At 41.3% G+C, this 27,043-nt stretch overlaps 1 protein-coding gene across 1 annotated transcript in view; it reads left to right on the top strand.

The window, feature by feature from the left end:
- Positions 1-27,043, top strand: part of LOC144798907 (vomeronasal type-2 receptor 26-like) — a 106,984-nt gene that overhangs the window by 66,473 nt on the left and 13,468 nt on the right. The window contains exons 2-3 of the mRNA XM_078670008.1: positions 9,145-9,233; positions 24,259-24,490. Coding sequence (XP_078526134.1) covers positions 9,145-9,233; positions 24,259-24,490 — 321 coding nt within the window. The remainder of the gene's footprint in view (positions 1-9,144; positions 9,234-24,258; positions 24,491-27,043) is intronic.

Genomic DNA, 27,043 nt, shown 5'->3' with positions numbered 1-27,043 from the left:
TGGGTTTCAGAGCACTTTACAGTTACATGTCATCAATCATTTAGAACACAACAGAAAGAAAAAATATCAAAACACAGTAACAATTAGAACGTGTTGTACCAGGGTATGAAAATAACAACAGTAGGAATGACTTAGTATGCTAATGTACAGCCTAAGTGCACTCATTGCGATGTAGAGAGTTTACCGTTATATACTGTGCAGTTGTGGCAAACGTCTCTGCCAGATCTAATTGTCACTAACTCCCTGATCAGTGGCGAGGTCTGTTATGGTACCTCTGGGATACTTCAGGAGTAAGCTGAATCCATACCTGAAAAGGACTAGGCAACAACTAGCAACTGACAGCAATGTAGATGATCAGTAGTTGGTTATGGTAGGAATTGCTCATTAGAAAGATCTTCGCTTCCCTCTTGAATGTTGACGTGTTTGGTATTCTTCTAATGTTGGAAGAATCAAGTTCCAAATTCTGGGGGCAGCTCCGCGGAAAGCTCTGTTGTACGTTTTCTTCTACTGAAAGATAGTAGGTTTGAATATCAGGTCTCTGGCACTCTGGGATGGTCTACCTCCTCCATATAACTCAATTTTCTGGGCTAGGCACATTGGTGTTTTGTAGTGGAGCGCTTTGAGGGTAATACATGCCAGTTTAAGATGAATTCTTGCTTTATATGGCAGCCAGTTTAGAGCCTTCAAGTGTGGGGAAATGTGGTAGTATTTTCTAGAACCAGTTATGAATCGGTTGTCTGCATTGAGACAAGCTTTTAGTGATACTGTGAAGATATTGGGTAGTCCTGTTAATGTCGTACAGCCGTATTCAATCCTCATGATGACTAAGGACTGAACTGCCAATTTGAGGTCTGATGTAGCAATGATTGGTTTAAATTTTCTAAGGGAGTTTAGGTGAAAACGGGCACTTTTCACCATTGATTTGATGTGGGCTTGCATGTTTAGATCCTTATCAAGTGTGATACCAAGTGAGTTGGTTGAGTCAACTAAAACCAGGGTGAAATTTAGCGCCATGATCAGTTTGGTCCATTCCTTAACATCCGAGGAGCTTTTTGGGGAGGATATTAATAGGAATTCCATTTTTTGAGAGTTTAGTTTAAGATGATTGCTAGTTAACCAATGTAATAACACCTTTAAGGCATTATTCATGATCTTGATCTCCTCCAGTGAAGAGATCTTAATGTAAATCTGGGTCTTGCCTTCATATATGGGATAGGAGAAGTTGGTTTTGCTGGAAAATTTCTGTAAGGGGTTCGACATATAGGATGGATAGTGATGTAGATAATGTTGAGCCTTGCAGAACTCCAAGTGAATTAGGGGATGGTGGTGTCAGAGCCTGGTTGACCTTGAATCTTTGTGTTCTTTTCTGTAGGAAGGATTTAAACCATTTAAGGACATTTCCCAATAATCCCATCCTGTTTTCAAGACGGGCTAGCAAGTTTTGATGAGTTACCATGTCAAAAGCAGAAGACAGGCCAAGAGGAACACCCTAGGACATCATCCACTATATATAGTTATGCTGTGTCTGTACTGTTGCCTGGCCTGAATAAAGATTGGCAGCCATCAAGCAGACTAAATTTAGCAATGTGCTGTTGTTGCACCATTTTTCTAATAGTTTGGCCAATAATGGAATATTGGTCACTGGACGAAAATTGTTTGGATCAGACGGGTGCTCTGTAGGTTTTTTTATGATCAGGAGGACTTGTCCTATTTTTAGGCAGTCTGGTAAGGAGCCCTGAGATAGAGAGTCTACCTAGAGGAATGACGATGTGGTTGACAATTTTCGAGCATTTTGAGGGGAGAGGATCATTGTAGTGGTTATTCAGTTTTATAGTCGAGAGAATTTTGGCAATGGCGTTCTGGTCATTTAGCTTGAAGGACGACCATTGTGCTTTATTCTTAGTCATATTTTGCGTGGTGTGGGTGGGAAGATCATTCTGGGATGACAATGAGCTAGAGAGGTTGTCTGCTGCTATTAAAGCTCCCTTTCTAAAGAGTTGGCTTAGGATGTAAAGAAGGCTGAGAATTCCTCACAGCTCAGTTGGGATATTATTGATTCTTGAGCGTATCTGGCCAATTTATTAGATTGTTGTTTTAACATATCAATAGTTTACGAGGTATTTTTTTGGCATTTCCAGTTTAGACATAAAGAATTCCTTTTTGGATCTGAGAATGCTTTTATTGCAATAGTTTCTAGCTTTCCTGAGAGTTTTTAGCTGGGGGGATGATGGGTGCTGTCTTCACTTCCTTTACGCTAGTCTAAGATTCTGCCTTTCTTCATTTAGTGTCCTATTAAACCAGGGATTTTTATCTTTCTCTGAAATCCTTTTCAGTCTTAAAGCCACGGTGGTGTTGATTGTATTTGTAATCCTTGATTTATAGTGTTCCATGAATGCAATAATGTTCACCATTTTGTTAGGCAGGTTTAAATCCTTCTCAGATTGTGCCACTAATTGCTCATCATTTAAGTCTCCAGTGTACCGAACCCACTGTTTAAGTTTGATGGGTTGCGTGGTATTTTACTTTTTTATGATAGATACTTGAAAGGTTATTGCATGGTGATCGGACCAATCGCATGGATCAACTGAGTGTATTAGAGCAGCCTTATTTCTAGAAATGACCCAATCTAATGTTGACCCTTCCAAGCGTGTCAGCAGTGTGCAGGCTTGAGTAAGATTTTGGTCTGCTAGGAAATCTTTGAGTATGTTGACCTGTTTATCATTACTGTTGTCCCTATGTAAATTAAAGTCAACAAGGAATATAACACTGGTGTGAATGTTAGACTTAGCAGTGATGATATCCATTAACTGGTCTATGAAAGGGGAATTGTTACCTGCTGGATGGTAGAATGCGTGCAATTTGCACATTTGATTATCTACGGTAACCCTGGGCGTAGTATGCGTAGTGGGGCTACGCGAAGCTACGTGAAGTGGGCATGATGCTACGCCTGCTCACGCGCTTCGTGTAGCCCCACTACGCGCCACCCGCCCTCTTCTACATACATAATTTTAAGTAGCGAGTACAATAAAAGTACATAAAAGCACCTACCTGGTCCGCGGCGTCCCGGGGCTCCCTCTTCTATTTTGCGCCGACTTCTCCCATCGAAATGCGCATGCGCGGCTGCCCGCGCATGCGCATTTCATGTGAGAAATGTGCATGCGCGGCCGCCCGCGCATGCGCATTTCGATGAGAGAAGTCTGCGCAAAATAGAAGAGGGAGCCCCGGGACGCTGCGGACCAGGTAAGTGCTTTTATGTACTTTTATTGTACTTGTTACTTAAAATTATGTATGTAGAAGAGGGCGGGAGGGAGGCGGGTGGCGGGCAACTTTTCTCCGTCCACGGAGCGTGCGTAGTGTTGCCTACTACGCCTACTTTGCAAAAAGCAAAGTAGGCAACACTACGTACACTCTGTGGGCAGAGCGTAGTCTTGCGCCCAGGGTTAATCTACGGTTCTGATAGCAAGACCGAGGTATTCACAAGCTTCAAGGGGGTCAGAACGTAGTTGGGTAACATAGCAATGTATGCAAGCAATACCACCCCCTGCTTTTTTTAGACTGTTTAGCCTCAAAATGTTATATTTCGGAGGCACCATTACATCCATGTAAGGGGAAGAAGACTCAGCAAGCAACGATTTGGTTAAGACTGTCATGTCAACATCATGCCTATTGGTTGAGGGCAGCAATGTCTGAGGCATGTTTCACTGCTGATCAACAGTTGAGAAGTAGGCATAATAGCAGTTTCCCTGAATTTCCAAAATGTATCACTTGATTAATGGTTGTTAAAGGTACTTCTTTCTGATTATTAAGGTTGAGTTTTCTGTTATAGGGCAAAGTAGTTCTATTTGCATAGATTGGGACTGATCTAATTCACTCATCTCTAATGGGAGATTGGATGCACTCTCATAGGAAAGAAGTAAGGCATGGGTTTAATCATCAATAGATATTTAAAATGTTTGCGTGGTCGGTTTTGTCTATTTGACAGTGGCATGGTTATCCATTTACGCTCTCCTGAAGTCCTATACTGATTTTTGAATAAACCTGATTTTGGAGTGAGTACTTGCTGTTAGTTGTAAAATGTTCTTAATTTCGTGTAACACATTTAGAATGTCCTGTGACACACTGTCTGCTTGTACTTTTGTGCAAGTAACCATATCCTGCAGAAGAGGTGCAGATCTTTCCACAGGAAATAGCGTAGGCACGATATTAGCGTAGTGTAGCGATTCGTATTCTAAACCTGTTGAGCTAATGTCTTGGGTTTGAATTGTCATTAATATAGGGTCTGTCTGTTGGGAGTCTTCTGACAATAAGAAGTCTATACTAGTTGAGTTTGTGGTGACCTGGGTGTCTGCTTGTCAAACTAAGTGTTGTTGGGGACTTGTGATAGCATTTTTACCCACACAATCTTTTAGGGTTGCAAAATAGTAGTCAAATTTCTTCAAATCATTATTGGATGCTCATATAAGCACATTACTATTCTTATAGGTGGTTATACAGTGTTCATCTCATAATCTTAGTGAGGGATCAATAATTTAGTACCATGTGGGATATTACATATGTTTTGTATATTGAGCAACTTCATAATGGCAGTGAGCTATTTCACAATTTATCTTGTGAAAAAAATCAGGTCATTTACAATAATGCCTTTTTTTAAATTGAAGGATGGGTCAAAGATCAGTGTATTTAGGGGTTTTGTAATACATTTTTGTTTGAAGTTTTGGGCTGTGTTCATGGATAGGGTATATTATGGTGTAGGAATTACTGCCTGCTGATTTCAAATTGATTCCGGCCATATTTAAAGACAGCGATATACAGCACTCAGTGGGTGGTCTTACAAAAGTGTCACCCAATGTGAGGGATCCTGTAATTCAATACCTTTTTCAGCAGGCCTTGCACAAACTACGAGCCTTGAGGGAGTCCCGTGTAAGTGTCTTCACTATCCTGAATTTCCTGTATTCATGTGACCAGTTAGGACAATACTTTCAGAGAAAAAACTCACCAAAGAATTGTCTAGAGAGTAGAGTTAATATATTGCCTGTACTTATTCCAAAGCCATCAATTATTTCAGTGAGAAAAATAACTGGTCTAAGCCATTCCAAGATGCCCCCCCCTTAGCAGAGAAGATCTCAGTTGGCAAATGTAGTCCATTGTTCATTTCGTTTGTGCTAACAACGTAGTCCTCTTTCCATTGCCTATGTTTAGCTAGGTGATCGGACATCTGCCATTTTGTATGGTGTAGTAGAGAAATAATGTGCTCAAGATGGCTGGGGAAATCCACCATGCGGCCAGCTTCGATAAACTCCAGGCAGAGAGCGTGGCAACAGCCCACAACAGTTAAAAAAAGGCTTACCCAACGCTCCCCATAGACTTTTGGTCGGGCAGCGCCCCAGCTCCAGAATGCAGCCTCTCCTCAAGGACACCACATCTCACTTCACCTCATAGTAGCAGAATTCAGCTGCTGGTGGAGAGGCGGCCTCTGAGACATCCTCATGGCTCTGGAGAGGGAGACTTCCTTTGTCACATAGCGTACATAGCAGCAGGGCAGTCCACCTTCACTCCAGGGATGCATATTATCGGGGCTACCTCTCCTACCCCCTACTGAGATCCCAGTCCGACCAGTTGCTTCTGTATCATTTAATATATATTTTTAATTATATATTCAAAATACCGATATCTCGTTCTGGCTGAAATACGCCTGAATCCTTCCCTCAGGTGACGTAAACTCGGCTGCCAGTCTGGGATCCCGAGATTACCAATATCGTGCTCTGGCCGCAATCCGCCAGACTCCTCCCCTCAGGCGACGCAAGCTCGGCTGCCTGTCTGGGATCCCGAGACTCGTGTATTATCTCCCAATGTGGGGATTCACTCCAGATTAGGCCGGCCCTTCAAAGTGATTTTCTGATCTTCTGTGGCTACCGATGGGCAACAAGTGCATGACCTAACATGGGATTCTGTACTAACTGCAATCCCGAGCCTCAGAGCTCCTTCTTGAGCTCCTCACCAGTCAAAGGCCAGTTTTTGTGTAACAAATTACATCAGCACTTTTCATAATGATAATGATTCTCAGCCAAGTCAACTTTTTAACAACCACAGTATTTACATTTACACTGTCATGAATGTTACATTGGAACCCCCCAAACCTGGGGACATCCTCTAATGTCTTCCACTCTTGACATAGAGGATCATTATAATTGTTTCTTACAGCTTGAGTTGAGCTGAGGTGGAGAACTGCCACCAGTTGCCCTGCCAGGCCAAGCTTTAGTGCCTGGAAACGTACATAAGTACACTCGCTTAAGTACATAGAAGTTAAAGGTTTAGAACCTGTTTTTAATATTCTCAACATACTGTGGATATTTTGATTCAGTATTGATTTTGGTCATTATCTCCTACATGCATATTTTTGTTTGTTTTTGGTGGCATCTTCTGCATGGTAGGGCACATTATACAGTCATGTTTACCACCTCTTTGGCCAGGACCTCCAGCTCAGGATCCATAAACAGGCACTTTTCCCTGAGTCCATGATAGAAGAATTTGCATGTTTCTAATGAGTGGTGAATGAGTGTTATCAGAGGATGATAGTGGATTCTGTTTGTCTTGTTTCAAGGTGCTTTGTACACTTAAAATGAATGTCTGTATACTCCCACACAGGAAGGAGTTGTTGGTCTACTTTTGCAGTGTCCTCAGGTTCTTTTGCGTGTTTCTGTTCTCTAGGATTTCATTTCCATACTCCAGTAGCTTTCAGTGCCTGAAAATGGCCACTTCTCAATGTGTTATGCATGTACTCTTCAATGGGTAAGGCATTTAGCACATGCCCTATATAACACATTGAGTAGTTACCATATGCGCTAAATAACACACATTCGCTGTTTAACACATGCACTAAATAGTGATTCCAGTGTACACAGTAAGAGCTCATAATCAGTGCTGTTTGCAGCATGTTATTTATCGAAACCTGTGGTATCACAAGTATGTGCAACTTTGGTTGTATTTACCACCAAACTCATAGTCAAGGCCATTGTGTAGCATATTAAAGGGACCACTGTCACAACAAAGTAACACAGATCATAGGGCAAGTAAGAAAATGTTTAGTTCTGAATGGTGACTCTCAAGTAGCTTGAGGTGCTCAAGACAGCAAAACGCTTCCTGCAATACCAGGAAGGGGCTTCTGAATTTAGGGGTGGAGTTCCAATGAGTTTCATGTCAACCAGGGGTGGGCAATAATTTCTGCTCCGCCTGTGGGGTTAGAGGAGTTTTGCGTTCGGCTTCCGAAAGTTGGCGAGTGAGAATTGGCATCTCAGAGTAAGATTTTTTCCAACATGGGCGATCATGGGTGGTTGCGACTATTTGTGTGAGAAAGCTCAAAGACGGAGTGCCCTCTGGCATGCCACGTAATGCAGTCTGTGCTGATTATGCAGCACAGAACAAGCTCCTGCAGCTAAAAATCAGCATGTGCAGCAAGACAAACCGATTCAGCATGATCATGTAACTCCACAGAATCTCTTGGAGTTTTATTGTAGCTCCATGGAATACAGCGGAGTGAAATTACATAAATTACACCCACTCCTAAACTCTGTGAGATTCTACGCCATGTTGATTGCGTTGATTTTCAGTGTCGGGAGCTTGTTCCGCACTGCACTGCACAATTAATGCAATTGGCACCACACGAAGCACCAGTAGGCGCTGCTTCTTTGTTACTGATCAAGTACATTTTCTACTCAGCAGGAGCCTTCTCATTGGGAACGGTCGCAACACCCCACGTTGAGGATATATCTCTATGGAACACCAATTCTTGCCTGCCAATTTACTATTGGAGAGCCACGCACATGAAAAAATTCTGCCATGCGGTTGTTGGTGGAGCTTTTCCATAACTCTGTGTTACAAATGTAACAAGCAGTGAGCAAACCTCCACACACCCTACAGGCAAAGCAGAATTTATCACCCACCCCTATTAAATATAGATGAATATAGGTAAGGTAAACTTGAAGGTACATTATACGGAAGTGTAAAGGTAAATAACAGAGTGGAAAGGGCATGGTTAATAAAAAACAATAATAACATTATTGAAATAATTCAAGGTCCCCTTTAAATAAATGAATGGTTAATAATAGTAGAACGATGGCACAATAATAAAAGATCTAAAAGTATATATATTAGATTTACATCAGATTAATTTGAATGTAATAACCCATACTAGTGTAAAATGAATTACAATAGAAGATCTCAGTAATATTCACTTCCCCGTTTAATCACCAATTCATCTCAAACTTAATAATGCACCATAATGAAAGATAGCACATAATGGGCCGGCCCGATTCACAGAACTAACTTACTACACAATCCTAAACTTACTACCATTTTGGTATTCACATATTGCACCTATTTATTTTGGTATTCACAGAATGCACTTACTCATTTTGGTATTATACCGAAAGGCACTTACTCATTAATGAGTAAGTGCCTTCTGTGAATACCAAAATGAGTGACCTACTCATTTTGAGTAACTTACTCATTTTGAGTAACTTACTCATTTTGGGATCCACAGAAGGCACTTACTCATCAATGAGTAAGTGCCTTCTGTGAATACCAAAATGAGTAAGTGCATTCTGTGAATACCAAAATGGTAGTAAGTTTAGGATTTTGTAGTGAGTTAGTTCTGTGAATCTGGCCCAATATTCTTAGGTGCTACAAATAAAACTGTGCACGCACAAGCACTTGAATGCTGTGCAAGCTGTTTGTGCAAACTGTTTGTGTGCTGGCCAACGTGCTGGGGAACTGCCTGTAATAGCAGTTTGCAATTCAATAGAGAAAGAGAACATTTGGAAAGAGGAGAAGAAAGGACACAGTTACGTTTTTTGAAACTCCTAGATGGTGTCTCTGTAAACAATTACTGTGCAGCAGAATTCCAACCATAGGTACATTGCTTTTTATGGCAAGTGAAGTGTGGAGCATAACAGAGTCCTTAGATTTGAGAGTAAAATTTCATGAGAGATACAAGAGTCCTATGGGTGCAATTGCAGGTACAAGGGCAACCAGGTAAAGCTTAATTGACATCACTATGATTTTCCTTTGACACAACAAATAGGGGCACTAGGAAACTTCTAAAGTTATGCTTTATACCAAATAATAATAAAAAACGTATTTTTGCAGGTCAGCTATTCTACTTCCAATTCCCAGTTCAGTGACAAAAAACAGTTTCCATCTTTTCTCAGGACTATTCCAAGCAATGATTATCAGGCTCATGGGATTGCCCAGCTCTTATTACACTTTGGTTGGACCTGGGTGGGTATATTGATCAGCGATGATGACTATGGATTCCAGGCTTCCCATATCCTGAAGAAGGACCTTGAAACAGCTGGAATCTGTATTGCTTTCCATGAGACCCTACCGGATCCTAACTTCACATCAATCCTGAAAATCAACCGCATCTTGGAAGTGATCAAAGGCTCATCAGCTAAAGTTGTTCTTAGTTTCACATCTGCAACATTCCTGAAGTACTTAATGATTGAGTATGCAAGGCTAGAGATTAGCGGGAAGACATGGATAGGCAGTGAAGCCTGGTCCATGCCTACTTACATACCTAAGGAGATTGCCAGCTCTTTTAGTGGCACCCTTGGATTTGCCATTCATGAGGGACACATGCCAGGATTTACAGAGCACCTCTTGAAGGTTAATCCTCTTAATTCACCAAATGATATGTTTGTGCAACGGTTTTGGGAAGCAGCATTTGGTTGCCAATGGCCTAATCCAGGAAATACATTAACTATGGATAATACCACAAACATTACAGGAAAATTCCTCTGCTCAGGTTATGAAAAGATGGAGCCATCAAACAGCCAATACCCAGATGACTCAGACCTGAGGTTTACTTACAACGTTTACAATGCCGTCTATGCAGTGGCTCATGCACTACTTCGCATGCAGTCATGTGTGCCTGGAGAAGGTCTTTTTGCCAACAGCACATGTGTTGCCCTCCAGAATATTAAACCCTGGCAGGTAAGATCTGTTGTAATCCTTTTCTGGAATGGGACATTTCCTTGTGCCTCTTTCCCCCATTTTATCCCCCTCTATTCTACCTTCCTCTGTTGTGTTCCATTCACAGTTCAGAATGTTGATGTGAAGCTCACATAAGAATGTTGGTGAAGGGCGAAAGGTAGGCAGTTACCGTTGTGTCGGAGATGTCTGTTTTATAATAAAGACTCAAAGCTATATCTTCTCCTTGTGGATTTCCTTTAACAAATTGGCAAAGAGTAGGAGATAGCTGGGCTGGGGGCAGTCTGGAGTTCTCCCATCTGTTTATGCTCACTTCTACTGCCGAATCCTTACAAAGAACTGGATTCCTTTGCGCACTTCATTCTATGCTATTGACAGACTAACTATACTTTGTGAAGGATTGCCCTTACCCTTCATTGTTGCAGTCCTCTGACATCCTTGTGTCTGCTATAACGCATACACAGCTACCTCCGGATTGGAGTCCAGCTCCCTGCCTTTGTATCCGTCTCTTTCACTGGGTAGTGAGCCTTGTGGTTCCGGTTTTCTGAGGCATGCCTTGATGAGGGAGAGGTGGAAACAGGCTCATCAGAGCCACTGATGTATGCTTTCCACTTCAGAGTGCAGTGTTAGGTCCGCCCACATGAGGAGGAGTTGGAAGGAGGTGGGGTCAGGTGTCAATGGGCCCATTGGCAAGGGTTGCTTTCTCTTCGTGAGGGGTGGTGTTTCTTGCCTTTGGTCGGGGAATCTGTCAAGTTCTACGCCTCCTTACATGCATATCATGAAGAATTGACCGGCGAGGACCCATCTCCTCACATAACCCAGGAGAGTCCTGGCATGTTGCTCTGCATTCTACTTTTTATGAAGAGACCTCAGCAGAGAAATATATTGACTTTGATGGCTTCATTTCATCTGTGACTTTGTATTTAGAACCTGTGGTGAGCAGTTCTTGGTATCTCTTCTCAGAGAAGTGTCGAGCCTCTGCAACGTCAATTTAATTACAATCTCCTCATTATTCCTCACATTTTCTATGCTTGTCATAGGACTTCCTTTATTTAAATGTTGAAAGGGAGATACGTACACAGATATTTGAGCACTACATGTATTTCCTTAGCATTCTACATTAACATTACAGTATTACATGCCCAATTAGCACTTTTACTTATTTATTTTTTTACCTTATAACTAAAATTCATTTCATTTCAAAATAGCTTTATTTCTGTACTAGGGCATAAAAGCAGAGAATACAGACATACATAAAACATATAAAAGCAATACTAATACCAACAAGAATACAATTGGCAATAAAGTCACTTAAAAGAACAAAGCATCACAACATGGAAAAAAGGAGGTGTTAGAATATACATTTCAAATTACATCATCTAACACCGACCTAAAACATTTAATAAATGTATAAATGTATGATGCTACACAGTAATACAAATATGAATGATTAAACCAACATATATGTATAAGTACAAAGTACATATAATATAATCCGTCATAAATCAAGCACATTACATGGCGCAAGACAGGATCTATGAGCTTTTAACAGACAATGTGACACCTTAGTAAAAGAATAATCCTGGGGCTGAGATCTAAGGGAACATGTAAATGCCTCAATGCTGCTAAGGAGGAAATAATTGGGGGGGGGGGGTAAATCGCAGTCAATCTGAGTGTGCTATAAAGTAGGCAACTTGGATCTTGGTATCCAAATGCGACCTAAAAACTTGGCTATAGAGCAGGCATACCGTGGGCGGGGATCTGATCTTAAGATCCTAAGTGCTGTACAACTGCTTTGTGTGCCCAATAGCTGACATATTGGCTTTATCCATTTCTGACCAAGTTATCATAGCCCGATCAGACAAACATGACTACTGCAGTTGTTTTTTCTGAAGGCATGCAGGCAGGGCACAACAGGCTCTTAGTCAAGGTCCATTTGCTAGTGAACAATTTTAGTGGAATTGAAAGTATAGTTTCCTGTCCAAGGGCAGGGTAATAATGCTCCAATATGGTTCCAAGAGTCTACAGTTTTTTAAATCAAGAAATCTCCCAGTCAGTGAAGAGCTTACTGTCTCCGGGAACTCATCTGGGTAAGTCAAGACCAGTATTTAGTTTTCAGAAATTATGCTGAAGGTAATTGTTCACCAGAATGATCTTTCCATACTGAGAGAGAGGTGACGCAGCCGCTTGAGCAGCTGACTCTGGAGACAGGGGCCTGCAGTTTGATCCCTTGTGGCAACTCAGCATCATGTGACTCTGGGCAATAGCTCACTCAATATCCCCGATGGCCCACAGCACCTTGAGGAGTGATATAGTTGTGCTTTATAAATATGAATTATTATTATAGCTTTCCTAATCCAATGGCTGGTCACAATTTTTTGATTTGCTGGAGTCACACAATATAACAATCTGCACTCACTACATTCTCCAGCGCATCAGCATAATGGACTAGTTCTGGATTTGCCCATGACCTTCTCCAAAAATAAGAACAGGTACAATATTACTTTGTTAACTATTGCCTTCCTATCCATATCGTACATCCATGGTTTAGTCAGGATACTGGGGGTGAGACAGACTAGGCTACTTGGGAACTTGTTCCTTTATTTGGATAGATCATTGAAACCTGAAATCCCCATAATTCAGAGCCATATATGTCTGAACCCAAAGCTTTTGCATCATACATCTGTAAGGCTGGGGCAGTTGATTGGCTAAATGAACTATTCTGTTCTTTAGGTATGGCTACCATTAAATGCCTATGCTTGAGGGATAATAAGTCCAAATGAAATTTCCACAACATTGATGCAGCTAGAGTAACACCCACATATCTGAGGACCCCTGCCCTCTCAAGTGGGATACCACCCAACATTACTCTACCTTTGAAAGATCTGTGTTGGTTGAACAACATAAGCTTGGTCTTTGCAGTGTTCATCTCTAATCTGCGAGAGTTACAAAAGCCCTCAAAGTGGAGTAGCGCTGGTAAGTCACTATGTGCCTTAGAGGTTATCAAAGTGTAGCCCCCGAACAACAATATGGGCATTTGTAAACTGGCCAATGTAGGTACATCTGTAGTAACAGAAGATAGGAAAAGGGCAATATCATTAAGAAATAAAGAAAAGAGTGTGGGGGCCAACACATACACTTAGTGATCACCTTTGTTGATGAATCCCCCAACAAACTCAGCAACATTTCTCTCATGCAAGCAAATCAACAGGTTTAGCAAATCCATCAGCAAATCAATTTCATATAATACCTGCCTTAGTTTCTTGTGGGGGACAAGTTCAAAGCTGATTTTAGATTGACCCCGGCATTGTGCATAACTCTTCCTCCTATCACCACTGTCCTCGAATATAAAAGCAGAAGGCAAGAGGCCTGGTCTATCGTGCTTATTTTCCTATGGAACCCAGCTTGCGATGGTCTTAGGATATTTTTTTTCATTCATCCACTCCTGAGTCTTGGCCAAGACCAGTCACGCAAAGATTTGTTTGGGCACTGTCAATCAAGCTGATAGGCCTATAGTAAGCAGACAGGTCTCTGTCACTTTTTTATAGATAGTAATTACTTCAGCTACCTTCCAAGATTCAGGGATGGGGGCTGTGAGTGATATGGCGTTTGCCAATCTAAGGAAGTACTTAAACCATTTTTTCTTATCCTCCAAGAAAATATCAGCTGGTATGCTATCCTGTCCTGGGGCTCTACCTCTTGGTATAGTGTCCAGAACAAGAATAATATCCTGAAAAAAGGATGTTATGATCAACAGTGTCACAAGTGGCACTGAGGTCAAGCAAGATGATATACTCCATAGGTTCCCAACTTGTTGGAAAAACAAATATCTTTCCCCAAGTTTAAGTTCAAGTTTATTAATTATTCATGCAGAGTCACTAAAGACTGTTACATGCATTCAGAAAAAGAAAACAAAACAAAGTGTCACTGATATATAATTAAAGGAATAACTGATTCGTAGAAAAAGAAGTGCTTGGTTCTGGGACATATTTTTGCAAGGAGTCTGTCACAGTGCTTAAGTTGAGCCAGTAGTTCCCGGTAATCAACATTAGCAATTAATTGTAAACACTGCCACTTGTGAAACATGGTGATGCTGTTTGTCTAATTTAGAGGTAAGCAATAGAATAGTAGTTTATTAATTCAATATACAATAAAAATGACTAATACATGCCGCCCAAGCCATTCTTATAGCTTTGGGGGGGCCTGAAATAGTCAGAATGTTCACACTTGTAAGAGTATGAGGGTTAGTTGTTGTGTGGGGACCATTTTTGGCAGTGCTATCAGGGGCAATGGGTGGTGCAAGCTGCAGTGGCCTCCTGACGAGGGCCCTTGAACGTGTATATTTTTTTTTATAAAGTAAACACTGGTCTGTCAGTGCCAAGAGGTCATGGAATGCTAAAGTTGCTCAAGTACGGAAGATCATGTGGACTTTCTCTATTGTGTTTTTTTTAAATGCTTATATTAAAATGCTGATATTGAAAGTGTTTAAATGTGGAAAATCATATGATTCTTTTCTGATTATCCCTTTAAGTACTTAAATCTAGGACATATTTGGTTAAGAGTCTGTAAGTAAAAAACGATCTCAAATGTTAAAGCGACAGAAGATCCTGTAAACTTTTTCGCTTGAGTTTTTAAAGTGTGTTTGTGAAGAGAGTCTGTCTGTGCTCATGTTTTTTTTTAAGTGCTATGCGCAGGAGCATGATTTTTCAGAGAGTCTGTCAATAGCTGGGTCATTGAGTGTTAAAAATGCTAAATTACTGAACATCTGATAGACATTCAATCTTGTGTTTTTTAAATGAAAAGTACATGGACATGTTAAAAATGAACACAAAAACATAATGTAACAAGATCATTAAAATATGATCACTCAGAGTCCGAGTTGTAAATGTTCTTTTGTTGGGGTAGAGTGAGCTTACTTTGCCCTTTGAGACAGGAAGAGAAGGTATGAAAGGATCAGTTGATTCATCACCCCCCCATTTGATAACTAATTTTGTACCTCGAAATTAGCCTGATCTATATTTGCCATACAAACTTTATTCACTGATCATACTAATATATGTGACTTTGCATCTTCTTCTCCTTCTTAGTATTACAAGAATTATTGGTCTGTTTTGTCAGTTACTCCATTGTTCTAATATAATTGTTTCATGGCTTGCTTTGCAATGTCTCAACCTCCACCATTCCTATATCCTGTGGAAGAGGTGGTTACTGTTATTCGAGTCTTATCTGATTACCATTGGAGGAGAAATTACGCTTAAGAAACTGGAAGATCAATTTGGAGAAAAAATTAACATTCTTTTAGAAAGACAAATCATTTTCTAGATCACAAGGGAAGAATGATAAGGTGATCAATGACATTGCTGCTCTTAGAGGGTTATCTGTTATATATGAATTTGGGTCACTAACTGATTCACTTATAAGAGACCAACTAGTAAGATGCACGAAGTGCACAAGGGATAACAAGGTTCAAGAGAAACTGCTAGCTGAAAATCCAGCTTTTAACCAAGACATAATTATAGTTAAAAGTATAGAACATATAGATTCTGTATGAAAGAGGTGAGAGAATCTCTAGATACAAAGTTAGTAATGGACAACAACGTAACATTGTAGAGAAAGGAGAGAAAACTAAAGTAAGCTCTTCTGTTGTACCTAAACAGAAATTGGAGGATGAAAGATTGAGATGTTATAGATGTGGGAACACCAGCTACAAAGCAAATAAACCAGGTATCCAGTAAAAGGGGCAACATGTAGAAAGTGCAACAAGAAAGGACACTTTACAAAAGTTTGTAAATATATTAGTAAAAAAGTCACTCGCATTGTCAATGATTAAATTGTAGAAAAGAAAAGTATTGCATTTCAAGTTTGTGATGGAATTTCAAATGCTGACTTAAGATATCTTGTGTGTGACAAAGCTCTAGATGGAGTTGCATTCAGGGTTTTTGCAGATTCCTTCTCCCCTTACATCTTCATAAATGATTCTTTGTTTAAAGAGAAATTCCCTATTAAGAAATACACCTTCCTTCCCTCCAATGTGAACCCTGAAGCTTACAATAAAGATGCCATTCCGTTGGCAGTGATCTTATTTATGTGTATAACCGTCAAAGACAGGACCACTGTGGGTAAAGTGTTCATTTCCAAACATGGGTCCAATCTCCTAGGTTGGAATCATCGGAAAGACTTAGGGATCACGTTGGATCCCAATACCATTGAGCAAGCCAGTTTAGTTGACAGGTTCGTCATGGGCATGGAAATATGTAAAACATTTCACAGGCCCCTGTTAGGCCAGGAGGAGTTTCCATTTATCATCAGGTCTCCAGACTCGGACCTTTCTAAACTCAGCCTCAATTGATCATATCTGTTGGGATCACTCTCGGCTGATCTAGTATATCGGCTTTTTGAGAAATTGTTGCTCTTTCCTTTTTCTCAGTATGACTAAACGTTTTATAGTTCCGGTGGCACTCTAGTTATACACATTAGAGATGTGGATGCCACACCATTAATTTGTTTGTAGCACAGTGTTCTTCCATCCCTGTGATCTCCTATTCACAACCAGTGGTTGTGAACCTTGTGAGCCCCTTGTATAGTCTTCAGCTCAGTGTGATTATACTTTGAGTGGATGGCCTCCTGCCACTGAACTTATCCAACAGACAGCACCCTGATGAAGGTTTATTCCATCTACTGTTTACCTCTGAAATGCACGTCTGGCATTTCTGTTCATTAAATATGGTATTTATCACACCGTATACATCTATACAATGAGCAATCATTTTGTCTCATGTTGATGTTTTTTTCTGTATGCTAAATGTTTTTTGTCTGTATAATTGTTTTGTATAGTCTTTTGATTAATGTAGGTTATTTTTGCACTGCAATATATTATGTGCTTCATATGTATGTGCATTATTGTATTGTTGTCATTTACTTGCCGGTGCTCACCAATTGAATGCATACAACTATTCTATTGTATGCACTATTTCCCATGTTTTAAAAAAACATTATGATGTTCTTATTAAAAAAAGATGAATAAATTATGATAACATTTTTATATGTTAGATAACTAATTTTCAAAAACCACCGGTCTGGTTCATGGCCTTTTGAATGTTATAGACATGTTGTATTCCTAGGGCTGGGCGTAGTTCGCGAAGTAGCGATACGCGAAGCTACGCAAAGTGCACTTCGCACTATGCGAGCTACATGTAACACTACACGAACTGCGAGTACCCTGTTCGCACTGTGCAAGATGCTGTTTTCAATGATTGCACAGTGCGGACAAGCATCAAGCACTGTGTAATCATTGAAAACGACATCTTGCACAGTGCGAGCTGTAGTTTTCTGCCGCTCGAGTAGATTTTTAGTCAGGCGGCAGCTTTCTCAACGCGGACTGGTAGTTTCTCATCATGAGCGGTCGCGAGCATACGCGACCACTCGCAATGAGAAACCTGACCTCTCCGCGTTGAGAATCTCGCTTGGAGGTTTATTTTCCATGCTTGCGATCTGCAACTTGATGTTGCTGATTGCGAACGAGGAATAAGTCTCGCCGGGATGTCATTTTGCTTGCTCGCAGTGGCCAACTTGACGTTGAGGACCGCAAGCAAGCAAAAAATGACCACTGCACTAAGCTACGCTACGCTATGCTTCGCGTGTTTGCACTGTGCCACGTGCAGTTCGCGTAGTGCAAAATAGTGCAAACTTCGCAAACTATGCTAGGATAGAGGAGTGCTTTGCCCAGGGTTAATTCCAATATATGAAGTGTTTTGGAGAAGTTCTTGTTTATGTTTACCAATATGTAAGACATTTCCAGATGTCTTCACAAGTAAGTTAGTATTACTCAAAAATTTTCTCCACAAGATGAAGCTTAAAACGAATGCCATTTATAAATAAAGTGTGTCCGATTCCTTTAGTCATGAGGGACCCTCTCAAAATAGAATTAGACAAATTAAAAAATTCAGGGGTGATTTGGAAGATTTTATCTGCTGAATGGTTGGCCCCTATTGTAATCCCCTCTAAAGAAGGGGGTGAGAATATGTGTTTATGCATTGATTGAAGAGATCTAAACACAAATATTTGGATATACAGGCACCCTCTACCAAACAATAATGAAATGTGGAGCATCATTCAAGGAGCAAGCTATTTCTGTGTAATAGAACCTTCGTCTGCCTACCCCAAGGTAGCTCTTCACAGAGATTCTAAGACCTTAATGTTGTTTTCAACTCCCCTTGGCGCATACCAATTCTGGCGAATGCCATTTGGGTTAGTATCCGCTGCTCTGTTCCAGAAAATAATGCAGCACATACTGCAGGGGACCCATAAGGTCCTCTGTTTTCAGGATGACATTTACATTTATGTCAATTGCCAAGAGGAACACAATGAAATCCTAGAAGAAGTGCTAGGCACACTAAGTACATTTTGATTCACCATATGTTAGAAATGGGGATCTCTGGTTGGCTAAGGCTTGCACCAAAGCCAGGCAGAGACCACCACTCTAGCCAGGGGAAGGGAGTTACACGCCAAAGATAACCCCTGCTCACCCCCTTGGTAGCTTGGCATGAGCAGTTAGACTTATCCCGGTGGCGATGTGTAAAGCATTTGCACAACACACACAGTAACAACATACTAGGCACACCACAAAAGGAACTCCACACAAGGTTATATATAAAAATAGCCTTTGTATTATCATAAAACACATTAGATGGTAATCACACAATATACACTGTGCCAACTGGCACGGGCAATATTTACAGGGGATTATTTACACATGACAGGGCCACGTGGGCCACTGTCAGAATCATCACTTGGTAAAAAAAGTAACAGTCAGAACACAACCAGTAATCACTGGCAGACACTATACTCAGAGTCAACCTGTAACATAAATCATATCATGCACAGTATCAAATAAGGCGAGAAATCTATTCTGTGCCAACCTCATAAGCCTAAACATAGTAGACCATAATCTCCAAAACATAACTCACATTAGGAAATAAACTCACTAACATAAACCGTAGTAGGGAATAAATCAAACCTAGACCACAGTAGAGAATCAAATAAAACATATGACAGTAGGTAAAACCTAATAATCACACAATCACATCTATAAGCATAAATCAGGGTGCATAAAACATACTGTAGACATTGCATTTTCCAGCACCTATATAAATCACACTAGGGCCTGGCGCCCTATAAACCTAATAGTCCCCCTGGCCAACTGGCCATCTCTAAGGGGCTCAAATGCCCTCTGTCCAAAGTCAGGGCACGCTGCCAATGCAGTGACATTCAAGGGTGCGCACTTTGTGCAAACCTAAACGTTGCAGCTGGCACTTAGTGCTGCGCAGCTGTGAATAGATGGGGGCGAAGGAGTGCGTCTCACTCCTAACTTCATCATGTCCCCCTAAAGAAAGAAAGACCTAAACGATGCAGCTGCCCACTACTTGCTGTGCAGCTGTGGCAGGTAAAAATACGGCATGGGCTCTCAATGGCCCTTGAAACAATATGCAAGACGTTAGAGCCATGCACGGGCTCTAGAAATGATGGGGCCGAAACGTTGGAGCCATCTAGGCTCTGAAACCACTATGCCCCTTTTGAAGCCACGGAGGCTCTGGAATGATGAGGGCAAACGTGGGAAAGAACATAGGCCCCTCTGGCCCTTTTAACAGTCATGGCCCTTTAAGCAATTATGGCCCTTAAAGTAAATATGCCTCACGGGGACTTTAAACAAATGGTGGCCACGTTGGAGCGGCCCCCTAGCTAGCAGGGTGGGCACCCGCATTGCAAATCAAATAAGCAGAGTGGGCACCCGCATTAGACTCAAAAAAAGTTACAAAAAAATGAAGACGCAAGGAGGGCACCTGCGCACTGAAATCCCAAAAATAAGCGGGGGGGGGCACCTGCATTGCAGGTTTCGAGGGGGAATCCCTAGGCTGGGGATTCCCTCCTACAGGGCTAACAAAGTAAATGAGCACAGCGCTCCCAGGGCGCAAAAGGGTTGCCAAAATCTCTTTAGGGTCCTGGAATCAAAGCAGGGCAGAAAGGTCCCAAAAAGAAGTCCTCTAGGCATCCAGGGGCAGGGCAGAGCCCTAGGAGGCAAGCCCTCCCCTGGGCCCCAGCAGCAGCACACCTCTGGCAGATTCAAGTCCAAAAACGTGAACATTTAGATGAGGTCACAGCCCCTATATTTATACCACAAAATCCTTTGTCTTAAGAGTGCAGGGCATGGGCGAACCAGATACAACTGGTTCAGGAGCACTTTGTTTTGCTCAGCTCCTCTCTCCTTTTCACAGGACTGGCCAGGGACATCAGACGCACCACAGGAGGTGGAGCCAGTATTGTGGAGGGAAGGCCCAGCCCTATTCAGGTCCCAGGTGCAAATCCTCCCTCCCATCTACATGCAGATCTCCCTATTCACCACTGGGCAGACTCATCCTGGAGCCAGCCACATCATCCAGCACCTGTCACTCACAAGCCAGACAGGCAATTCACATCACACAGCACACAGAAATACCAACTTTTAAAAGTGGCATTTCTAAACTAACCACAATAAATCTGCACACAATATTGCGCAGAATTTATTCTCACAAGTTCGCACATACTCAACTTGACCCTGCACTCCTCTCATATCAGGAATTACCATGGACACCCATATCCCCCATGCATTCCTATGGGAGGGCAGGCCGATCTCACCACACGTACTCAGAGTGCGCACGCACTTTACACTGGGCAACAGTGCTAAAGTGTGAGGGGCCTAAAATCACTACCACTATGCCAGAGGCTAAAGGCAAAAAGTTCAGGGGTGAACCTGCCAAAAAGGCCCAAGTCCAACACCATACAGCTAGAAAAATGCAAGATTGGGGCTGAATCGATTGAATACCTGGAACACAACATTTCTGAAGAAGCCTTTAAGCCTAAGTTTAGACTGGAAAACCCTATCAAACTAGCACCTACAGCATCTTACAAGGAGGAACTCAAATCTTTCTTGGGGTTAGTAGACTATATGTCCAAAGATATCCCTAACTTTTCAGAGCAGGTCCACTCTATGATAGCCTTACCAAAAATAAGGAGTTCCTTTTGAGTGGAGCAGTCAATGCAAATTTGATTTTGACCAAATAAAAGAAGCAATCTCTAGTGCCCCTCATTACGGCATGTTTGAGGTAAAAGCTAAGAACTTCTTGACTATGGATGCTAGTAGGAGAGGTTTAAGCGTGTCTCTTACTCAAATTATTGATGGAACGGATCATATCATTTGCATCAAGGACTCTCAAGGATGCACTGGTGTGTTTCTAGGCTAGAAATATGATCCTAAGATTCCCAAAAATTGTACTCCCTAGCAACATGAAGGATTGCATTATTGATGTTGCCCATGAGAGTCACCTGGGACGTAGTATGACCAAAAGCAAGATCTGGAATGATTACCGGGTAATATACATGGACTCCATGGTAGAAGAAAAAGTTAAGGACTGCTTAGCCTGCTGTGCCAGTGACAAATCTCAGATCATAGATAAATGTGCCCTTATACGAGTCGAGGTCCCCACCAAACCTTGGGAAAATCTAGGTTTGGACATCATAGGATCAATACATTTTTTTAATGTACATCTCAAATACAAGTTTGCATTAGTGGATTATCACTCTCATTGGGTAACTACTAAGTGTATATCACCACATTGATAGAATATCTATATGCTATATTCTCCAAGGAATGCATCCCTGTACTATAATCTCTGGTAACGGGGTACAGTTTACTTTCACAGAGATAAACCACTCACACAGAAGGGTGCCCCTGAAACTATAACAGGCAGAGGAAAAAGGGGAAACTTAGAAATACAATCAGAACAATATTTCTCTGCCTGTGTAAATATTAAAGAGTGCTAATCGTCACTAATATAGGTGCGGCAGCATGAAATACTGGCCTACCAGAATATAATACACAAGTATATTAGATATAAAAAATATCAAATGTATTCAATAAATATACCATCACAATTATATGAAAACAAGATATGTAATACACCATAAAAAACCCAAGCACATCCTACACTACTCACACACAATCCTTCATACAACCAAGTACATACCCACTCATACTCATACATCCTACAAAATGAGGGTTCAAAACTTTCAGTGTATCAATATATACATGAAGACAAAAACCCCCTTTTTTACATGAGGCAATAAATGACTTTGTCAGAACCCTTAAGATGGTACAAATAAGCCATTTCCAGAGTTGATCAATAAATGATGGGCAAAAAATGATACAATTCATAGTTGAAATTCAATTCCTTATTAGCAAATGGTGAATATTGGGAGAGAAAAAACAGATTAACACAGAAGCTCCAGCGCCGATGCGCGTTTTGGTGGGTGACTCCGATATGGGTCTTCACCTTCTTCAGGGCACAGTGGTCAATTACAAGCAAGGGAGGAAGCGCCTGGTTAAAGCACAAAACATGGCAACCAACTTCGAGGGTCAAAGGGCGATGAATAGGCTCGTGGGTAGATCCGCTAAAATGTGTTAATGGAATCCCTGGGTCTGGTGGTGATAATATCAAAGTCATCTGGAGCAAAACACCAAATAAGGCACTAGGGGGTCCAGGGACATAGATGATACCATGTAGTGGCCGCTTGCCCTCTCCTGGATGGGAGGAAAAGATAGGTAGGCTAATAATCAATGAGTAGGGTGCTGATGGACCCTAGGGTCGGGTGCAGAAAAATCAAACTCCCGTCCAACTCCTGAGGCTGGTACGGTAGTCCAACATGGTAATGGCAGTATTCCCGGATAGTAGCATGTAAAAAAAGGGGGGGGGGGCTGTCTCCATGTATATATTGATACACTGAAAGTTTTGAACCATCATTTTGTAGGACGTACGAGTATGTGTGGGTATGTACTTGGTTGTATGAACGATTGTGTGTGTGTAGTGTAGGATGTGCTTGGGTTTTTATGGTGTGTTACATATCTTGTTTTCATATAATTGCAATGTTATATTTATTGAATAAATTTGATATTTTTTGTATCTAGTGTACTTTTGTATTATATTCTGGTAGGCCAGTATTTCGTGTTGGCGGCACCTATATTAGTGATGTTTAGCACTCTTGATTATTTACACAGGCAGAAACATTTTTTTCTGATTGTATTTCTACATTCACAGAGATGACACTGTTTTTGGAAAATGTCTCTATCAGTCGTGTAAAGGCACCCCTCTATTGCCCTAAGGTTGACGACCTTGTGGAAAGGGTAAATAGGATGATTAAAGAGGCCATTCAGTTAGGGGAGCCTGGGAATCTGAGACAGGGGCCCTGGACTGCAACATACCAGGGAAATTCCAGGCACTATTGAAAGTCCAGGGCACCTCTCTCAAATTCCCAAGCTCCCCAAGGATAATTGCAGTAGGCACTGGGAGGCTTATAGAAAGAGGGAAAAAGTGGGGGTGAGGAAGAGGGGGAAGGTACAGAGAAAGTAATTAGAGAGGGAGAAGAGAAAGAGGAGAGAAAAAGAGAGAAATGATGGATGGAAAGAGAGAGAGGCTGTGCAAGGACATGAAGTGAGCTGGTCTGGTTTCAGTGTTTTTTCCAGGGCTGCTTTTGGTTCCTCAGTCAGGTCTGGAGATCAACTGGGTCTGCTGGATTAGGAGAGATCCCACATAAACCCTCCTGGCACAGGAATGTCTGCCTAATTAAGCGATCCTTGCTGTTTCAGCAGGGATCATTTTGAATGGGTCGCCATCTTTTTACTCCTTCCCTTCCAATTGGGGGCTGTGTGTGAGGGAAATAATTGATTTTCCCTGTTCTGGTTTGCCAAGCCTCACATGGTACACCACAGGATAGAAAATTTATATAGATTGGACCTCCTAATGCAGAAAAGGTAGGGCCATATTATCAAGCAAGGGCGATATATTATCGCCAGTTTTATCGGCAGGAAACTGCCGCTAAAGCGGCGATAATGGGCTTGATAATATGCCCTTGTGAATAGAAGCCCATGTTAACACCAGAACCTGGGCTTCTATGGGAATTCACAAGGGCATATTATCAAGCCCATTATCACCGCTTTAGCTGCAGTTTCCTGCCGATAAAACTGGCGATAATGTATCGCCCTTGCTTGATAATATGGCCCGTAGTGTCTTCTGTCCACCCGTGGCAGTAACTCCCTTGCAGATAGGCCACAGCACAAATGACTCCATAAACATATTCATCTGATTCAGAATATCCCATAAACATATTCAAGATATTCAACTTTAAGGAACATCTTCATAAACCTGTGTGTTATTTCTGTCCTTCTTATGTCCTTTCCATGTTCCAGCTTCTCCATTACCTGAAGAACGTGCGATTTAAGAACAAACTTGGAGAGGAGATGTACTTCGACCAAAATGGTGATCCTCCAGCCACTTACGACATCATCAACTGGCAGTTGAAGGAAGATGGCAATATTCACTATGTGAAGGTTGGGAAATTTGACTCCAGTTTACCTACTGAGCAAAAGCTGTACTTCAGTGCCAAAGCCATCCAGTGGAACCTGGAAAGAACTGAAGTAAGAAATGCATGAAAGAATCACAGACTTTCCTGCTCCCTAACCCAGGGTTCATGTTCTTATAAAAGACCAATTGGCACAAAACCTTCCACTCACCAGCTAGAACACATGTCTTTATTCGCCTTCTTGCAAGGTTGGGGAACCTTCGAAAAGTACTTTATATGCTAACAAATAGGCACATATGGACAGGTACACAGTTTGATGATCACACTCAAAAACTGTGGAAAATATTCAGGTTTAAAGTGGATTTGAAATATTATAAGATCAATTTCCAAAAAAGCCAGAAACCTAATACAACTTCACTCTTTTGGGATCAGCGGTCCAGGGTGGAGGTGTTAAGATTGGTTCTCAATATTCCCATCAGTAGTCAAAAACCAGAAAGTTATCACAGTGAGTTACACACACAACGTAAAGGTATTTTTGTAACCTGTAAGTCGCAAATGATACCTCAGGCGAGCAAACCAAGTCTGTCTTTCATCTTTCTGAGGTTGAATCACTGCGAGTTGTTATCATCTTATAGCATTATGTACCACTGCCGAGAACTACACCAGTTGTCAAATTCCCTCTCTCCAAGTTCTAGGTATGTGCTATGAGGAAGCTCAATTAATGCTGCTGAAACATTCCAGCAACAGACGACATAGCATTCTAAATTAAAGATGGAAAAACAAAAAGAGAAAACATAAAATGCACGGAGATGGCTTGCACCAGCTAACAATAGCCCTCTGTCATTTTTTATGTTAAATCAAACACACATCCGTTAAATATTCTAACACAGCCTCATGGTCCTCTGCCACTGGTTGTCACAGGCCCACTCCCTGAGTTATAAGTCCAAGTTACAGGACCTTTAAGAACTGGTATAGCCTGAGTTAGAAGGTCTATGATGCTATTAGAATATTCCACCACTGAGGGTAAAATGTTCTGCAATCAAAAAGGAGAAAGACAAAAGACAAGCGTTGGGACGTTGGGGCAGATGGTACTTCTTCGTCTTCAATCGAACCCTAAACATCCCAATATACTAATAGCTAATTTTTTAGGTGTCGTGAGGCAATACCGTCTGTGATGTGTCCTATATAAATAGGATATCGTATTATTGGATATAAAACAATCAAAAGATCCAACATTTATACTGGTTTTGCAACTTTATTGAAGTGTCATCATGTAGCATCACAACTTTCACTTTTGTCTCAAATACCACATTGTACTTCTTGGTTTCACACAACTAAATACCAGTGTCGGTCTGGGACAAAAACAAGGTTGCTAAAAAAGAGGTCCAGGTTTGCAAACCAGGCAAACCAGGCCAGTTTTGTACTTGTAAAGACACACTGTATGGTATTTTGCAAGCCTTGGGATACTATTTGGATTTATGTTTGCTGTAGGCAGTACTTGTGGTAATATCAGGGAAGCCAAAAGTCAAAACCAGCCCAATTGGCCATAGAAGAGGTCCACAAACTGCTAAAAAAAATAACCCACACACTGACTTGTCAGATTAGCCTATTGGGCATTGCCTGATTGCCCTGTAGGCCAGTCAAATGCTGCTAATACACATCACTGGAGTGCGTTTGAGAATACAACAGCAACTGCACGATTGTAATGGACATCGGGAAAGATATTGAACCTATTCAAAACGAGTTGCCAAATTGTATATAACAGTATCTAATAATACAAAACTAGAACAAAGTACCTCACAAAAATATAGTCATACTTTATAACCAAAACATTGCTGTCAGTGTAAGTTTATATGTAAGTGCTTGATGAGGGGGGATCACATATTGTAATGTACAAAATGACCTAAGCAATGTGTGACCAGCCTGCATAACATGGTGGTTTCCATTACTAACAAAGTCACCTTGCTAATTTACCATGTCCTATTTGCACAATTCAGAAAATCATCTCGGAGTACCATCTATGTAACTTAAAATGTGAAAAAATTAAGATTCTGCTTTGAACCCAAAAAAACCAATTCCCATTTATGTACATATTGCACTTACGACTTCCGAAGATTTAAACATTTTGTGATTTCTCTACAGTGATAAGGGTGAAGAAGCGAAAGGAAATTGAGGGTCACATTTACTAATATTTTACTCAACACAGGGTGGCAAGCAAAGGTGCTTTGCAGCGTTGCAGGAAAGGGAAAAAGCTCAAATGCCCCATAATTACAAAGTTATGGAGCACTGCTGCTGTTTCTTTGCGCTGATGCACTATGTGCAACCTAGCACCAAAGTAGGTTCCCTTAAACCTCAGTGCAAGGGTGCCTGCGTTATAGCCAGGATTGTTTTTGTGAAGGAAGAAACACAAAAAAATCCTTAGAAGCATTTTCTTCATTCTATGTGTGCTGCACATGTGGAAAGAGGAAATAACAAGGCTAAATAAATATATGTGCATCTCCCTGGGGATAGCGTAGCATTTTGATGCATTTCCAGGTTTACTAGTTTAGTAAATTTGAGAATGCACCAAAATCAATGGGTGGATAAATGAGAACACATGTACTTCACCCATGGAATGCCTTCCAGCTTGAAAATGTAACATAACGTACAGCAAACACTCGTGTTGCAT

Source organism: Lissotriton helveticus, chromosome 12 (assembly GCF_964261635.1).
Source record: "Lissotriton helveticus chromosome 12, aLisHel1.1, whole genome shotgun sequence".
Lineage (NCBI taxonomy): Eukaryota > Metazoa > Chordata > Amphibia > Caudata > Salamandridae > Lissotriton > Lissotriton helveticus.
The sequence above is the reverse complement of the archived record's forward strand: the minus strand, read 5'-3'. Positions and strand labels throughout refer to the sequence as shown.